The sequence below is a fragment of the Nycticebus coucang genome, chromosome 18 (assembly GCF_027406575.1).
Source record: "Nycticebus coucang isolate mNycCou1 chromosome 18, mNycCou1.pri, whole genome shotgun sequence".
Lineage (NCBI taxonomy): Eukaryota > Metazoa > Chordata > Mammalia > Primates > Lorisidae > Nycticebus > Nycticebus coucang.
The window spans coordinates 44,665,150-44,682,834 of record NC_069797.1 but is presented as its reverse complement, the minus strand read 5'-3'; the positions used below and the strand labels follow the sequence as shown (position 1 = coordinate 44,682,834).

General features: G+C 49.7%; 1 protein-coding gene across 12 annotated transcripts in view; it reads left to right on the top strand.

The window, feature by feature from the left end:
- The window catches only part of MSI2 (musashi RNA binding protein 2), a 406,134-nt gene that overhangs the window by 317,285 nt on the left and 71,164 nt on the right, over positions 1–17,685 (top strand). For all 12 annotated transcript variants that reach the window (XM_053567675.1, XM_053567685.1, XM_053567684.1 and 9 more), the window contains exon 8: positions 9,988–10,070. In XM_053567675.1, the coding sequence (XP_053423650.1) occupies positions 9,988–10,070 (83 nt within the window). The remainder of the gene's footprint in view (positions 1–9,987; positions 10,071–17,685) is intronic.

Genomic DNA, 17,685 nt, shown 5'->3' with positions numbered 1-17,685 from the left:
ATTAAATGAGGTTGGGGTTGTCTGGCCTGGATCACAGGTGCTTTTTCCCCACTCGGTTAACAAGAGTCTGGGATGAGACACCCTTTCTCTGCAGCCGCCGGCACTTTCAAATCACGCTATCAGTATTCATGGCAGATTCTTCTCAGAGAAAAATGGTTTGGGATGGTTAGAGGTCTGTCTCCCCCACCCATTCTCTCTAATTTCCTTTCTAACCTCCCTTTCTTCCTTCCTGGGTGATGTTTCTGGCCCCCCCACTCCTATGTTGTACAGCTCTTTATACTCTCGCCTGATTTCACAGGTTCAAGGAGGTGGCCCTGCCAGTTAAAAAAAAAAAAAAAAAATCTCCCAGCACCTGAGTGCCTGCTGGAAATTCTAAAGTAGAACTTAATGGCTTTTGCATAAGGATTTGATTCTGGTAAACCACCCGCATCTCTGGTAGTGGAAGCAAGTACTGTCATTTACACTTTAGTCTGAACTGCTTCCCCAGCCTGGGAGACAGCAGCTTTGTCTTGGCCCCTGATCTGCCTTTGAATGTCAGAGACTTCTGAAGGACAGCATTTGTTTCCCACTTCAGGAGAGAGGGGTCCTGAAAATTCTCTTCACTGTGGAAAGTTCTAGATTCTCTTTTACAAATGATTTCCACTCAGCTCCTCCTGAATTGGGAAAAACAGGGCGAACTGAGATTTTTAGGGGTGTCAGAATTTCCAGAGAGTTGGATGAAACTGCAGACTCTTGGGCCACACCCACACAGACCATCAGGAGATGGTTAGAGCCCAGGGATCTGCATTGTTAACAAGCTCTTCCCCATCAGAAGACTCAGCTGCAAGGCCATACCCAGAAATACCGTTTTAGGGACACACTTTGGCTTCTTTTACTGTCCATAAATGGTCCCGAGGTTGTGGTGGCTGTTCTAAAAAAAATTGCCTGTAACTAAAGCCTAATGAAACACTTGCTGGTTCACAGTTGGCGTCTTGACTTTTAGAAGGTTTCCTCACATTTCAAGGTCAGATGTTGGCCAGCGCATCCCTGAGCTGAAAAGGAAAGAAAAGCACCTTTCCAGTTGAGAAATTGGCTCCCCTCTGGCAAATGCCGCCAACGTAGCTTAATATTAATTTAGGGAATTCAGTCTTGTGCAGTCCCATGGAACTAGATTGGAAATCTGATAGTGCCATTTCTGTTATCTGATTCCCCGCACACCTGAGATCACTCTCTTCCTGGTGCCCAACTCCCCTCGCCCCCAGAGGTGGCTGAGAGGCGCAGGTGTGAGCTGGCTCACTAAGTCACTTTCCCCCTCCTGATTAAGTGGTGTGTGGGAATAAGAGGGGCCGTTCACACCGTCTCTGCCTTGCCTGTGCGCGAGCCACTTGTAATTCCCCACAGCCCCAGCCAGCTCTGCAAGGCAGAAAGAAATATGACCAGGCAAGTTGAGAAAATAAATTAAACTAAGTGTCAACTTTTCTTGTTTCTCTCCTCATTATTAAGAGATGGAATGGGGCTCGTTTATCAAGCAGGGGGAGAAATTAATTGACACGGCTTTAATATCATGATGTCTGGCGTGTCTGGTCACATTCCTTCATTTTTTTGGAAAGGCATTTTATTATAGTTTACAGCAACCAGCTGCCAAACTACTGGTGTAAACGAGGGAGCAGGTGCATGAAGGATGCCACAGTGGAGGGGCTGAGATGCCACTGGGGGGAGCACAGCAGAGAGGGAGGGCCAAGTTGGAAGGGGCCCCCCAAAGAGGCTGCTTGTTTGCTCAAGGGTCAGGGAGGAAGAAAGGGGTGTGTGGGAGGCTGTGTTAAGAAGACCTGTCTTCAGACCCCTGGAATCCATCACAGGCTTGTTTTTGCTGGGCACGGGGAGTGTGGTGGCTAGTGTCCACCTCTCAGATGCTCTTGGCTTAGAAATCTTTGTTCTGACCATCCCCGAGGCTGAGTCCTGGGCACAGCATGGGTCAGTGGCCTGGCCTGGTCTTTGTTCTTAACAAGGCCGGGAAGGGAGCACTTCTTTATCATCCCTCCAGGGCAGCTGACTCATTTGAGAGCCAGTTTTCTGTAAGAAATCGCTGGCACCATGTCTGGCAACCCAGCCCCATCCAGGCATGTCTGCAGTTGGGGTCTGGGAAGGTCCAGAGGAATCATTGGCCCTTTAGTCACTGGCTGTTTTCTGTATCAAAGTCCTATTCGTTGTGTAGTTCTGAAAATCCTCAATACCCACTCACTGCCCTTGTGTTGAAGGAAGGCCGTGCGTAACTAGAAAGAGCGACCTATATGCCCCCAGCCCTCCCGCTCGGCTGTCAGGAGGGGGGCTCTTGCCTGTTAGGGTGATGTTCCTGCAGGGACATGTGACGGGGGCAGGGTTCCTGAGCGAAGCAATGGGCCGAGGTGGAATAGCCCACCTTGTGGGCTGCAGTGGGGAGAGCACAGGATCCCACCTGGGCCTCAGCTCCTCCTCTGTAAAGTGGGAACAATTGTTTCAGCTCCATCGATGGGGGTGAAGACCGACAAAGTGTGACTGCTCAGGAGGACTGATCAGCTCCATCTTTTTGACGTTACTATCAGAATGTGGACTGGTAATCATTAAGCTGCCTTTGGGAGGCAGGCACGAGATGTGGCTGAGGGAATCCTATCCCCTGCCAGGTGGAAAATGACTTTCCTACCTTCTGAAGCCCAGATGGCGATGTGAGTGTGAAGGCAGATGGCCTGACCATCAGCCCCACCCTTGTCCATTGTCATATCTGAAAATGCTCAGGGGACTCTGACAGACTAGGATGTCTCTGAAGTCAGGGTATTGGGCTTGGGTATCCCATAGTGGCTGTTAATAATGGGAAATACTTTGATTCCTTTGGAAAGGCCACTGGCTTTTTTCTGTAGTGCTTCTGTCTTCCAAGTTGTATTTTTCTCAGGGCCAGGTCAGGACATGTGAAGCCACCTCCTCCTGCACTGTGCATACCACTCTTCCCGTCAGGAGGGCCAGCTAGGGCCTCAGGCATTTAGGGTTGCAGGACAACTGGTTTGTTAAACCTGCTAGAGGACAAGGGTGCCCTGGAAGATTGGGAAGGTGGAGGTGGGTGGCAGCCTGAGGTGCAGTGTTGCTAAAGGACACATAACCACCTGGGCTTGGCTCCTTGTGAGGAAGCGTGCAGGCCACCATGCCCAGACTGGCCCCTGCCCACTGTGTCTGAGCCACAGGACCACCAAATGTATCTTTGAACTTGTATTGATCCAAAGAAGACCCTGGTGACCTCCTACAGTATATTAGGGTGCGGTGTGAGTGTAGCTGAGGGTACAACCCCTGGGTTCAACACCTGCTCTGCTTCAGGGGCTGCGTCACAATGGTTGAATCACTTACCCGTGCAGAGCAGTTGAGCAAAGTGACGGTGGCAGACCATGCAGAAGCATTTTCAAACCAGAACACACGTTTCCCACACCCAGACCCAAGGGATCTGTGTTTACACTGGAAGCAGCCCATGGACCTTGTGGCCGTGCCCAATGCTGGGTTATGAGCAAGAGAGAGAGGTTGCCTGAGTTATGAATATTCTTACATACACTTTCCTTAAATTCCTCATGGGATACTCAGCATACATTTAACAAACTGGATTTCTCCCCCCGCCCCTTCCCTCCATTAACTAAGTGTGTTAACTCATAACTTGCATCGATTTTCACTGAAGTACATTAGGGCACTGACTGTCTATTAGTGTTCATTGACCTATATGATAAGAGAAGAAAATGATTTTTGAGACTTAAGAGGAGGCTGTTCCCATCTCCACCGGTCCCGAACTAAAAAAAAAACAAACAAAGAAAATTCTCTATAAGAAACTGTCAGATGTTCCTCAGTGACTGTGTTTGGAGCAGGTCATTTTAATTTTGAGGTATCTTGTTTTCAGATTTCTATTCTCTTCACACACACACACATGCGTGTGTGTGTGTTTTATAGCCTTGTATTATTCAGATGGATATTCAGTTTTGTTCATTTGGATAAAAGGGAAAAAAGGTTTGACTGTTAAACGCTTATCTCTTAAATAGAGCTTACTCGTTCGTTTCCAATAATAGCTTCATTCAAGAGAATGCTAAAATTTCATCTTTAAATGCTCCCTGTCAACTGCTACCCTATTTATGTCCATTTTTAAATCCCTTGGTGTTTGGGGTAACTTTCCCATCACCTTCTTTGTCCCAATTTTGCTGATTCCTGAAGCCCCTTGAAGTGTGGGGTAGCTCAGGTAGGGGCTTTATTATAGGCAAGGCAGGTGTGACTTTGCTAATGACAGGTGAGAAGGCTTTTGACCCCCACCCCCAGCCATCAGTCCCTGAGGCATCTCCCCAATACCTAGGGAGGCATCCTGGCTCCAGGGTGGTGTCCTAGGACCAAGGGAGGTGGGGAGCGGGGATGTTCACGGGGGCCCTGATGGAGCTTGAGCCCTGATAAGGTCACTGTGGATCAAAGATCTTGCTCTGGCAGGCACTAAACAGCACCACCAGGTTCTGCCTGCTTCTTTTAGAAGTCCAAAGAGCTGGAGAGACTCTCCAGGGGCACAGAGCTCCTTATCTGGCCCTTCTGGTGACTGTGCCTCCATTTGAAGGGTCTTAAGGAGGCTCTATGCCTGATCCCCTGTGGAACTCTCTTTTAGGAAAATGGAAGGGAAGTCATCACCGCTTCCTGGTCCCCAGCCTTCCTGAGTCACGTGTTGAGTTCCTACATCCAGCAGATTGAGCAAAAGGCTGTGAAGTCGTGAAAACGTGTGGTGGCTCACAGCTGTAACCCCAGCACTCTGGGAAACAAGGCAGTTGGACTGCTTAAGCCAGGAGTTCTGAGAGCAGCCTGAGCATGAGCAAAACCCCAATCTCTACTAAAAATGGAAAAACTAAAGCCGGGTGTGGTGGCTCATGCCTGTAATCCCAGTACTCTGGGAGGCCAAGGCGGGTGGATTGCTTGAGTTCCTAAGTCCAGAGTTTGAAACCAGCCTGAGTTAGATCAAGACCCCCGTCTGTAAAAATAATAAATAAATAACCGGGGGTTGTGGCAGGTGCCTGTAGTCCCAGCTACTTGGGAGGCTGAGATAGGAGGATCGCTTGAGCATAAGAGTTTGAGGTTGCTGTGAGCTAAAGACACTGCAGCACTCTATTAAGGGCAACAAAGTAAGACTCTGTCTCAAAAAATAAATGAATTAAGAAAAGCTAGCCGAGCATGGTAGTGAGCACTTACAGTCCCAGCTACTAGGAAGGCTAAGGCAAGAGGATCACTTGAGCCCAAGAGTTTGAGGTTGCTATGAGCTGTGACGCCACAGCCCTCCACCCAGGGCATAAGACTCTGTCTCAAGAAAAAAAAAAATTATGCTAAAGGACAGGATCTGTATTGTGTGATTCCACTTATATGAGGTGCCCCAAATGAGCAAATTCATATACAGAATTAAAATAGAGATTACCAGGGCTTGGAATAGAGGGGAAAATTAGTACAGAATTTCAGTTTGGGAATAATGAGCAGGTTCTGGAGATGGATGGTGGTGATGGCCGACAACATTGGATACTGCTGGATTGTACAATTACATGTGATCCAGGTGGTCAGTGTTAAGTACATCTTACCACAATAAAAAAAAATTATCTCAAGAAAAGAAAAAGACAGTGATACCAGGATAGATGTTTCCTATCACTCCCACATTTCTGACCTTGTTGTTTTTTCTTCATTCCTCAGTTTAATTTATTTGGGGGAGGGGGTTTATTTGCCACTGAGTTACTAATTCGTTGTAAATGATAATGCACCCATGAGATAAAAATGATTATACGTTAAGGAATAACACTTATTGATAATTAAGTGTTTCATTGCTTCTTTGCTTTCCCAAAATGGAATAAATAAATATTTTAGACATAATCAAGTTTGTTTTCTCTATTCGGGCCAAACAGAAAGAGATGTTGAAATGATATAGATCTTTTAAAATACTGCAAATGAGTCTTGACATGGTGGAATTATAATGCATCCAGGGTGCCTGGGCTTGAAATCCAGGCTATCTCTTTTAATCAGGAAAATCATTTTCGTGATACTCACATTTTGAGTCCTGTGGGGTAAGGAGAGGGCCAGAGGGAGCATTTCGGAGTCAGAATTTGAAACGATGCTGAGCCCCCCACCCCCCACCCTCCTGGATACCACAGTCTGCGTTCCTGTCTCCTGGCCTGGTTGCCCTCCTTCCCAACTTGGAGTGGTGGCATTGGGTGGGAACGTGGGGCAGCGGCAAGTCCTGGGTGGGGTCGAGCCTGAGTTCAAGTGGATATTTGCTCAGTAGACCAGGAAGGAGTTGGGCTACAGCAAAAAGACAGCTCTGTGGCAGGGAACCCCAAACCCATGGGGACTTGCCCCAGCCTGGCCTCTATCCCAGGATCAAGTGTGTGTGCTTCCCAGCAAGGTGGCCTGAAACCAGGCAGTCCTCTGGCTGTGGAGTGGTGCCCTTCACTGGCACTAACTTCACATTCCTCCCCTATCGCCAGGATGGGTTTTGCTCATTTGTCCACACTCTCCTGCCTTCGATCCAGACTGGCACGATTGGTCAGCGGGCCTGGCTGGGGAAGGGGGTGGTGGCCTGCTTATGTGGGGGTGGCCAAAACCCATAACCTCACCGTATTAGTTCCTGTGGTTGCCGTAACAAATCACTACAAAGTTGGCATTTTAAAATAGCAGAAGTGTATTCTCTACAGTTCTGGAAGCCTGCGCTGTACTCCCTCCAGAGGTTCTAGGGGCCAGTCTTCCCTGGTGGCTCCAGGTGTTCTTACTTTGTGGCTACGTCACTCCCCTCTCTGCCTCCCTCTGTCTTCACATGGCCTTCTTCTCTGTGTTTCTCTGGGTCTCACATCTCCCTCTCCAGGCTCTTATAAGGACACCTGTCACTGGATTTAGGGCCAACCCTAAATCCAGGATAATCTTCTTCTCCAGCTCCTTAATTAAATTACATTTGCAAAAGCTCTTTTTCCAAATAAGGTCACATTCAGAGGTCCTAGGGAATAGGACATGGACATATATTTGGAGGGCCACTCTTTGACCCACCATGCTTGCCCTCATTAGCAGTGAGGTTCCCCTAAAAACTGGCCTATCCTGGCTTGTTTCATTTTCGAGCTGCCTGGATTTGGGACCAGGCCAGAGCAGTGGCCTTCAGAGACAGATGAGACCCAGAGTGGCTCACAGGTTAGGATGAGGGCATGAGGAAAGGGCAAGGTCTGCACAGGAGAGAGGTGCCCCCCGTGTGGGATGCACTGACTCTCGCCTACTGGAAAGTGGAGTGCTTACGCAGAGGGACGCTGTCCCAGCACAGGATGCTGAGACCCTGGAGGAGCAGAAGTGGCTCGTTCAGCCGTTCACACCACACTTAGTGTGTGTTGGGGGCCCTATTTCATCCCGGGCCCCAGCCCCACCCTCCTCCGGGCATCTGGCCTAAAGCCAGGCTGGCTGATATCCACATCCTAGGTGGATCCACCCCGCTCCACCTGGGGACTTTGGAAGGCTGCTGGGTCTTAATCGACCCTCCCCACAGTGGGGCTAGTTGGGATCTGAGCCCTAGGAGGGTGGGTAAGGAAGAGAATGGCCAAAGAGAAGCAGTTCTGTGGCCGTGTGTCTCAGGGGCCCCTGCAGGGTGGGAGATTTAAGCTGATGCTTCCTGAAACATACCCCAGGACGGTGAACTGAACATGCTTGAGAAACTGGAGGTCCTTGATAGGGGCATGGGGCTGCCTCGCAGTGGGGACCAGGCAGCACTGTAGTTTTTCTCTAGAGACTTTGGTGTGGGGGAGGGTGTGAACCTGCTGAAAGGTTTCTTGTTGGGCCTCGTTTTAAACAATATATAATCATCACTGATGCCTGCTTCAACCTCAGGGGCAACTGCCAGCTTTTACCCTGCGACACTGGGAGAAACTTGCCAGTTTTGAGCCCCGACAGCAAATGCTTGTGCCCCGCCCCTTGTGATGTGTCTGACATGGCCTTGTGCATCTGTAGCAGGCTGGGCTGTGTATACTGTAAACACCAGCCCAGGGTCTGTGTGTGGTAGCAAATGTCAGCTAATAAAGACCATGATTGTAGTGGTCCCAGCCCTCTGTTTTACGGAGCCTGTTTGAGAGGAGAGAGTGGCTATCTTCATTCTCTTCCCAAAGAATCTTGTCGAGTAGACCCTGCAGGAGCTATGATATAGGAGCTCTGTCTATCAGCTCCTTGTCCCCTGGTGCTCCTTAGAATTGTGGTTCCCAACCCCCAGGCCGCAGACCAATGCCTGTTAGGAACTGGGCAGCACACAAGGAGGTGAGTGGTAGATAAGCAAAGCTTCATCTGTATTTACAGCCACTCCCCGTCACTCACCACCTGACTCCACCTCCTGTCAGATCACTGGCAGCATTAGATTCTCATAGAAGCGAGAACCCTACTGTAACTGGGGAGGGACTGCAAATATAGATTATCATTAGCAGAGGGGTTTGACTGCACAGAGACCATAATAAATCAATTGCTTGAAGATATGTGTCAAAACTTAGTCCTCCCATGTGGTGCATCTGGCTTAGTGTTCAGGCAGGTTCATGCCCTCATACTTTTGGGAGGAGAATGTCATAATCAGTTGGGGTTGCTATAACAAAGTACCATGGTTTAGAAACAACAGAAGTTTATTTCTCACAGTTCTGGAGGCTAGACGTCAAAGATCAGGGTGCCAGCCTGATGGTTTCTGGGGAGAGCTTACTGCCTGTCTGATCCTCATTTTCGCAAAGAGAGAAAGGGCGAGCTCTATAATGCCTTCTATAAAAGGCACTAATCCCATTCGCGAGGGTGCCATCCTATGGCCTCGTCACCCCCAAAGACCCCACCTCCTAATACCATCACATTTGGGAGTTGAGGTTTTAACCTGTGAATCTGGGCTGGGGGGAGGGGGGAACAAACATTCAGACCACACAGTAGAGAGCATTGTGAATCCTGATTTGTACTGTGACCCAAGGTATGGGACCCAGCATCCAGTCATACCATCTGGATTTGCAGATGCAAAAATTGAAGCTAAGACAGGGAAAGGAGCTCTCCAGGTTAAACATAAAGTAGATACCAGCCAGAGCTGGAACCCAGGTCTCCCGTCTCCCCATCAGAGCTTTCACACCCACTCCCTGGCCACATTAGCATGCTAACATTGTAGCTTCCTTCCACTCAAGGTGGGCACAACCCTGTGTGGGCCCATGCATAAGGCAGAACTTGCTGAGTGGGGTCACAGATGAGGCTGCATGCTGGACACGCTGTAGGTGGCAGGAGGAGAAAGGAAGGGGCAGGAGGGTGGGCAGAGGACCTCAGGGTACAGAGCAGCGGTCATTGCCTGCCAAAATTCTTCAGTGCGGCTTGTCTAGCAAAGCCAGCCTCCAGCCGAGTAAATACAGTGGATGGCTGACGGGCTGACAGCAGGCATCAAACCATCTTAAACTGCTCTGAATCCGCAGTGCTTTTGAAGCAGCGGTAGAAAAAGGATGCCTGTGCAGAACAGAGGCCTGAAACTTTTAATAGTTTCTTCCAGGCCTCAGGATGTCCTGATGAGGTATTAGAGGAAGTAATTCAGGAAGAAAAGGACAAATAACCACCTCCGTCTGGAGGCTGACCCGAGGGCTGGCCGTTGCTGCTCGCAGAAAGGGCAGGCACGTCCCCACCATGACCCATGAGGCTCCCATCAGCCCACCCACATGCCTGGCACAGGGAGCTGCAGGGCTCTGACCCTGTCAATAACAGACAAGTCAATTTCTTGTTTGCTTAGGGGCAAATTTAGACCACACAGTGCCCACTGCATGTGGGTGAAATCATTAACTTTTCCTCACTGTGGGAAGGGTGCTCGGTCAGACATCACTGCCTTGGCCTCAAGGGCCCTCCCAGGGACCTGACCTTCTACCCTCAAGACCAGGAGCCTGTCAGGACCACAGGATGGGAGAGGATGACGTTTGGGCCTGCCAGAAATGAACTCACCCCCCTCTCTCTGTTTTCTCTTTCCCATTTTTCCCTTAGGGTTTGGCTTTGTCACTTTTGAGAGTGAAGATGTTGTGGAGAAAGTCTGTGAGATTCATTTCCATGAAATCAATAATAAAATGGTAAGTTTGTAGGGGTTGCTCTGAAACGGAATGTCCCCTTCCCCGTACACTCAGACATCCCTGCCTTGCAGACTGCTTCAGCCCAATCCTGGAGCTGAGGGGGGGGGCAGGGGTGGGTGTGGGGATCCACTCTCACTCAGGGTTCCGCCCTGTGAATGGTGGCAGTCATTGGGACCGGGGTTGATAAACTCCGTAAAAGGCCAAGTAGTGATGTTTTCAGCTCTGCGGGCAGCGCAACTCACCGCAGCTACTCAGCTATGCCATTGTGTAGCACAGAAGCCTCCCTAGACAGTGTGTATGTAAGCGAGTGGGGCTGTGCTTCAATAAAGCCTCGTTAATGGACACTGAAATTGGAATTTCTTATCATTTTCATGTGTCACAAGATACTATTAATTTCTTAATCATTTAAAAGTATAATAAAAATCATTCTTAACTCTTAGACTTTACATAAACAGGCAGGGTTGGCATAGGAGTTGTCATTTGCCAACCCTGGGCTTAGGCTGTCCATTTGCTGTTTGGCTTTGGAGGGGTATGTCCTAGATATGAAATTGACTGCACTAGACTGTTTCTCTCTTTGGGCCATGCTAGGTAATTAACATCCCCCCCTCAACCTCCCTAACCCTGCCTTGTGATCATTTAGTTTCTACCCTCACAATCAGATGTTTCCTCCTTCCCTTTTGGCTCTGGAAGGTTCTTTCCCACTCTTGGCAGCCTCAGGAGGAAGGGGGCTGGGGTATCTGGAAGTGTGTGGGAGCCAGGTGGGCCTCCTGGAGAAATGGCCACCAGAGGGCGCCATGCCATGCACATGCTCCATGTCTCAAATTCCTTCTTTCAAATTGAGTAGGAGCGTGAGAAACCCACTCTCCGTTGGTTCTAGAAAAATGGGAGCACAGCAGGTATTTCTGGAGCCATCAGCAGGTCCTTCAAAGCAAAAACATTTTGGTTGGCCAGCAGAGCCTCCATCCCCAAGAGAAGAGAGAAGAGGGCAAATTTGTGTTTCATTCGTGCCCGTAACTTTGATATTTTCTTCCTTTTGTTAGCACATTCCTTGCTTCTGAAACATGTGTTCAGATATGCACTGTATATTGGTCTGGTATGTGTTCACCAACTTTAAATTCAATAATAGAGCTTTTAGTGTGGATAAGATCAAAGCAATCTGCTTAGCATGTGGTGCTATAGGCCTGATTCAATATTTGACTTGCTAATTTTTTCCCAGGGCACTAAAAGAATATTGTTCATATTGTTCCTAGCCATCATATGCATCTGAAATGAAAATACTCCTTCTTTGCATACTGTATGTTGGAGGCATCAGCTCAAGCATTAAAATGGTAGCGGGAAGAGAAGTGTGTAGGAATAACACAGGGCCTCTCTAGGCTTTCTCTGCCCCTAGAGGTTGGTGCCTTCTAGTGGGTACTTCTCTTCTCTCTGCAGGTTACTACTTGCTATTTTTAAAATGAGAGACAGAGGACTTAAATGAAACCTGGGTCTAGTGCCTGGATGCCTTGTTTATCCTAGCCAGAGCATGCCATTGACAGACTCCTGAAGGCTGCTGCCAGCGAGGCATGGGAGAGGCAGCAGAGGGTGCTGAGATGCCAGTCCTGTCCTGCCAGGACTTAACAGTTCATCAGGAAGGGCCCGGTGGGGACCACTCCATGTGCCACCTCCAATGTATATGTGGTGTAGCCCTTCATTATCGACAGGCTTTCAAACAAGCATGAGACATAGGTACAGAAGAGCTGCAAACCCTCCTCACGGTTTCAGTGGGAAAACTGGGGCCCAGGGGACATGCCCGATCTCTAGCCAGCTCATGAAGGAGCAAAGGTCTTGAGCTTACTGGTGCTGGGTGAACTGCATAAACAGATGTTTGAGGTTGGGTGTGGGAGGGTCGATCCCCACATGACTCGGGGCTATCAGAGGTAGAATCTCAGTCCCAGAAAGAGAATGTATGCCCTGGATGGCCACCAGAGAGATTCGCAACCATTTCCCCCATATTTAACTTGTTCGTCTCATATTTATCCCCTCCTCCACCCAGGCAGAGGTTGGCTGCGTCAGGTGCTGGTAACTGGGTTTGTAGTGAGAGGGTTTCTGTTGTCTCCTTTTGAATCCGGGGATAGTACTTATTCTTTAAGGGACTAGCAAGCATGGAAGTGGACATAGAAGAAAAAGAAGTGGGGGTGCTGTGGTTAGGTCCAGGGTCCTAGCGCAGCCTCACCTGTTAGGAGCTCCAGTGGGAGGGATTTAGGGACCCCAGGGAGAATTTTGAAGTAGGTCACTGCACTTTGCTGAGCTCCAGTAAGACCAGGCTGGTCATGGAAGCACCTCCCTGGGTTGTTGGAGATAGGGTGAGATACCAGGAGCAAAGGGTGTAGCATGTCGGGTAGCACTGTGTCAGCTGTGGGGCCCAGGCTTGATAAACATTAGCTCTTGCCTTCGTTGTAATCTTCATCATTGAAAGATCTTCCTCCAGCCACTTCTCCTCTGAAGAAGGCTAGAATTTAAAGGGTGTGGGCAGAGGAGCCTGAATCCTGGATTGCTTTGGATTCTGTAATACTGGTTTCTACTTCTGAGGCCCAGAGAAAAGGAAATGAATTTAAACCGTGCTATGAATAGAATTCAAATGAGAAATCCAGAAAGACTCTGAAAACTCAGACACTGCCAAGAAGGAGCACGGACGGTTGTTAGAATGCACACAGGAGTGTTTTGTAAACTGAACTGTGCGGAACTACAAACCCATCTCCTAGAACCCTGGCAATCTTCTGGGACTTGGCAGGATAGCTGCGGTGCCCCCATGCATGCAGGAGCTACAGTTTTCTCACATTTGCAGATAAGAAAGACCTTACCACTGATTGATCATGGAGATAGGACTTGAATCTGGGTCTTCTGATTCGATCTGTGTGCCTGCCACTTAGTAGCACTTATATAAATAATTGTGGACTGAATATAGGACTTGCCAAGGGACCATGTGACTGTGAGGTACATTATAGTTCCCATGGCCATTTCTCATCTAATTTGGTTGGTGAGGCTCCTGGGCATTTTAAAAACTAAGGGTCCTTCTTTACCATGCAAGGGAGCTGGCAGTAGGCAGGAGTGCGTCTGCCTGCAGGGGCCAGGACAGCGTTCTTCCTCAGGAAAGAGGCACCACAGGGACCCTTCTCTTGCTTCCCATATAGGCCCTGCCCTAAGAAGGTCATTTCCAGGGTGGTGGCAGAGGGGAGGGATGCCCTGTCACACAGAGATCCCATACTGTATCCTTGATATCTTTGGATATAAAGTACATACTCTGCTAAATTTATGCATCTTAACTCATTTGATTATCACTTCCATGGTGGTGTTGGTGCTAATCATTAGCTCCATTTTACAGATAGGCAAGGTGAGGTAGAGAGAGGTTAAACACTTGCCCGAGGTCATACAGCAAGTGGCAGCCCTAGAATCCATGCCCAGAAAGCTGTACTGCAGAGATCGTTTGTCCTTGAGGCTATTCTGCCTTTGGGGGCCTAAAGGGACTTTAAAGGTCATCTAATGGGGCTACAGGCCTTCCAAGGCCACTGATCAAGGCCCCTTCACAGTCAGCCATATTGTGGCCCGTGTGGGTCTGTGATTTCCTAAAGAAGTGGGCAGAGGAGACAGGCTCACTTGGGGACAAATCTCCCAGCTAAGGAGAAGAGCTGAGCCTGGGCCTGGGTTTAAGAGGTCCCAGTTGGCCATGATCTCCAGGCCACTCGCTCTACTGCCTCAAAGGCAAGGAATTGATGGGCACTGGCCAGGAGCTCAGAACCACACCCACGCGAGCTCCAGGTCACAGTAAAATGTGAATGTGTCTCTTTATCAAGGAACACACGCAGATGCCCGCCTCGCCTTGCCTCGCCTCACCTCATGACCCTCCAGAGAGAGGCTCCTCTCTGGCCACTCTGCAGGCCCCAGCGTGGGTGCAGCTAATAATGCCTCCCGCCGTGTACCCCTGATTGAAGCAGCTCCCAAGCCACAGGGACACTTGCTTGATTAGTCGCCAGAGCCCAGCCTGCAAGCGGCCTCCCAAGGAGCCAGGCAGCTGCAGCGAGGGAGGTGGGAATTGACAAAGTGCCAGTTTTCTGCCGGGTTTCCTCAGAGGCCTAGCGCAGCCTGCATCTCAAGATGATGTCGGAGAGGTGACACCACGCTCATTGGGTGATAGCTTGGGGTACAGTTTGGAAGGAACCTGGGACAAGGACTCCTAGAGCCTTTTCCACACTTGATTCAGCAGAAGGGAACCAGCACTTACAGGCGCTGTGATGGGACAGTGCTGGACTACACATAACCTCCTTTCATTCTCATGGCGTCCTGAGGGGGGGTCCTTAGCCTGTTATACAGAGTGGGTCACTAGAGCTTAGAGCAGCGGAGGCACTTGCATGGCGGAACAGATCTAAGTGGCAGAGTGGGGATTCAAACCTGGCTCCAACCCTGCGTTGTTCTTACTATATTGTGCTGCCAATTTGGGCAAACCTAATATCTGAAAGTCTGAATTTATGTGACTGGTGAATATAAGCAAAAGTTAATTTGTTTTATACGAGGACTACTATAGGATTCCTTTAGATAGTCCTTTTTCTTATTCCTTTAAGGTAATCGGGTTTATAAAATTTGCTAAGCAACTCATGGATACAGCTATTTTGGCTGTCTGTTGTCTTGGAATGAAAAGAGGCCTGGACCCTGGTGACCCACATGGGTAGACCAGTAGCACCTTCCAGGACAGGGTCAGGAATGCAGAGTCCCCGGTCTCTCCCTAGATTTACCCTACATGTTGACAAATCCCTCATGATTTGTGTGTAAGTCTGAGAAGCACCGGGCGAGCATCACTGCTAACAATAGATAAAGTGGGAGTTGGAGGTCATAAATCCTCTATCCACTGTAAGAAGGACGGAGCTAGGGGTGGAGGACTGTGGAGCCAGGCCTGGCACCTGGATCCGCAGGCCAATCTGTGTGCTCAACACCACCATCCACTCTCCTTATGGTCAGATGGAGACAGGGACCCTCTCCCCAGTGTGCCCATCCCCTCTGAGTGCAGGTCTTGAAGCGGAAACTGTAAAGGGTGTGTGAAGAGTGCATCTCTGGGGTGAAGGGCTAGATCCTTTTGAGTGAAGCGTATATGTCCTTTTCCCCCAGTTGCGACCTGGCGGGTTATTTAGAAACTTTGGAACCTGAGCCTGAATCCCAGGCCACTACTGGTTATTCCGTGACCATGGGTGAGTCTCACCTGTCTGCACCTGTTTCCTCTGTAAGAGGGCAAGGGTAGGCTCACTCCCCTTTTGTACCTGATACAAAGCCCTGGGAGGACTCAGCCTGTTCTGTTGTAGGTCTGTAATCTGCTGCAGTTCGTACATAAATGAATGGGTGTGGCTGTGTTCAAATAAAGCCTTGTTTAGAAAAACAGGAGGCAGCTGGCTGTAGTTTGCCAACTCCAGGACTAATCCAGCTCAGAGCCTGCCCGGTCAGGGTCCTGCTTGTCTCAAGAGGCCCAGTGAAAGGCCTTGAGCCAAGTAATCAGCCAATCTCACTGTTGAGTTAGCATTTCATTAGTCAGTAGAGGTACCTCAGACAGACACTGGGGTCTGGGGTGGCAGCCTGCAGACACTATTAGTGCCTTCATTCTGAGAGAGAGCTGCCAGGTAGGGAGTGAAGAATGGTCAGAGCTGGTGCTGTCAACCTGAGAGGCCTTCCTGGCAGAGGCTGCCTCAGGCCTTCACTGCTGAACACCTTGCAGTGGGCTGCCACTTCCTGGCTTTGTGACCTTGGATGAGTTGCTAAACTTCCCTGCCTTGGCTCCCTGGTTGCTCCTTCTGTAAAACAGGTTATGAGGGCGCCTGCTTCAGACAATGATGTGACGTAGAACTTGGAAAGGGTTTGCAACAGAGCCATAGCACACATTCTATCAAACTGAAGATCTTTTTACTATCTCCATCGTTATCATCATCTTTATTAATCGTTTTATTGCGCAATGATTACCTTAATGGGATCCTTAATGGGATCTTAAGGTAAGAAGGTCCTAGACTTAATATGTAGGAAGTTGATAAAATGCAGGTATGCAGGACTAGGCCCAGGTCTACAGGGCAAGGCAGGGAACATGGGGTGGGTGCTCTCAGTGGCTGTGGTTGGAGGTGGTCCAGGTGTCCTGGGAGAGAAGGGGAACATCCCCAGAGCGCAACAGGAGGACCCAGGAAAGCTGAATCACACATCTTCAGCTGAATCATCCTTTGGAAAGGTTCTGAAAAACATACTTTGAGGAGCAAAGCCTTGTAGATCTCAGGCCTCCATCCTCCAACCCAGGGTGCACCCAGGGGGTTGATTCTTAGAACAGGGGTCCCTGGAGAGACCAGCAGGAGGACATGAGGGGAGGAGAGTCCTGTGTCAAGCTCTCTGCAGTGCTAGAGCATCTAGGGAGGCTAGGTCAGCATCTGGCCATGCCACCTGGTGGGTGCTGAGTGACTGTCCTCTGCCTGTTCCTCCTCAGTCCCGCCCACTGAGAGCTCTGGCGGGAACCAACCCAAAAGTGGTGGTGGGGAGAGTATGTGTGCGTGTGTGTGGGGTGTGGAGGTACTGTGGGTGGAATTAACCAGGCTTCTGTATCCGCGGTCCTATTTGTAGCATCATTCTCACTCATAAGCTAATTTTAGCCATCCATTCTGCTTCTGTTGCCATTTATAAAATGAGAATGTCAAATGCAATATTAAACAAGCAGAATGAAGGCAAAAAAGGAAATGCCAGAGAGGCATTTAATAAATGAATCTGGTGTTTACGTGGGAGAGGGAGCGACCCTGCCCCCCACGCATCTCGCACACATGCCGGGTGTGTACAGGCGGAGTTAATGAGACAGAGTGATGTGCGGGCTGGGGGAGGCCTGGGGAGGAGGGAGAGGGAGGCAGGGTGGTTCCGCGGTGCTTGACTGTTGCTCTTTAAAAGGCAGAAGTAACTTGGTCTGCAGGGAGTGGCTTCCCAGTCGCCACTCAGGCTATTTGCCTTTGCCCTCTGATGAGGTCACTACATGGGGCTGGAAGGACAGTGTCCTCCTCAGCATCACTGTCCGTGATCACATCACCGTGCCCAGCGCCTCTGTGTTTTCCCACATGTGCCACCGGTATCCCCACTACACACACACAGACACACCACCCCAGGTTGCATGGCCCTGAGGGCAGCATTGAGACCACTGCAGGGGGCTGCCCATCTCTCACCTGCCCCTCCCCCAGGGCCTGGGACTTTTATCCCTGGATGTTCCCCTGACCTTTTCTCTTGGCCACTTTGCCTGATGTCCAGGGAGGTTCGAGACAAGACTCAAGCTGCACCTTTTATTTTCTCTCTCTTTTAACTAAATGAAGTCAAACCCCATGCAGGGCCTCTGGCCAAGCCCACCCTGAGCTGGGGTAAGCACTCCCCAGCCTCATGGCAGAATTTGGGCACCTGCTGGAGGCAGAGCTTTCTTTTCACTTTGAAATGCCCTTGCAGGTTCCCAGAAATGAGAAAGAGGACAGCTGCTGCTGCCACCATCAGCTTTTTCCCCAAATAGCACAGCCTGGGAAGCTCGGTTTGCGCACCTTGCTGAGCAGAGGAGGGATGTGAGACGTACCTGGCCTGCAGGTGTGGGGTCAGG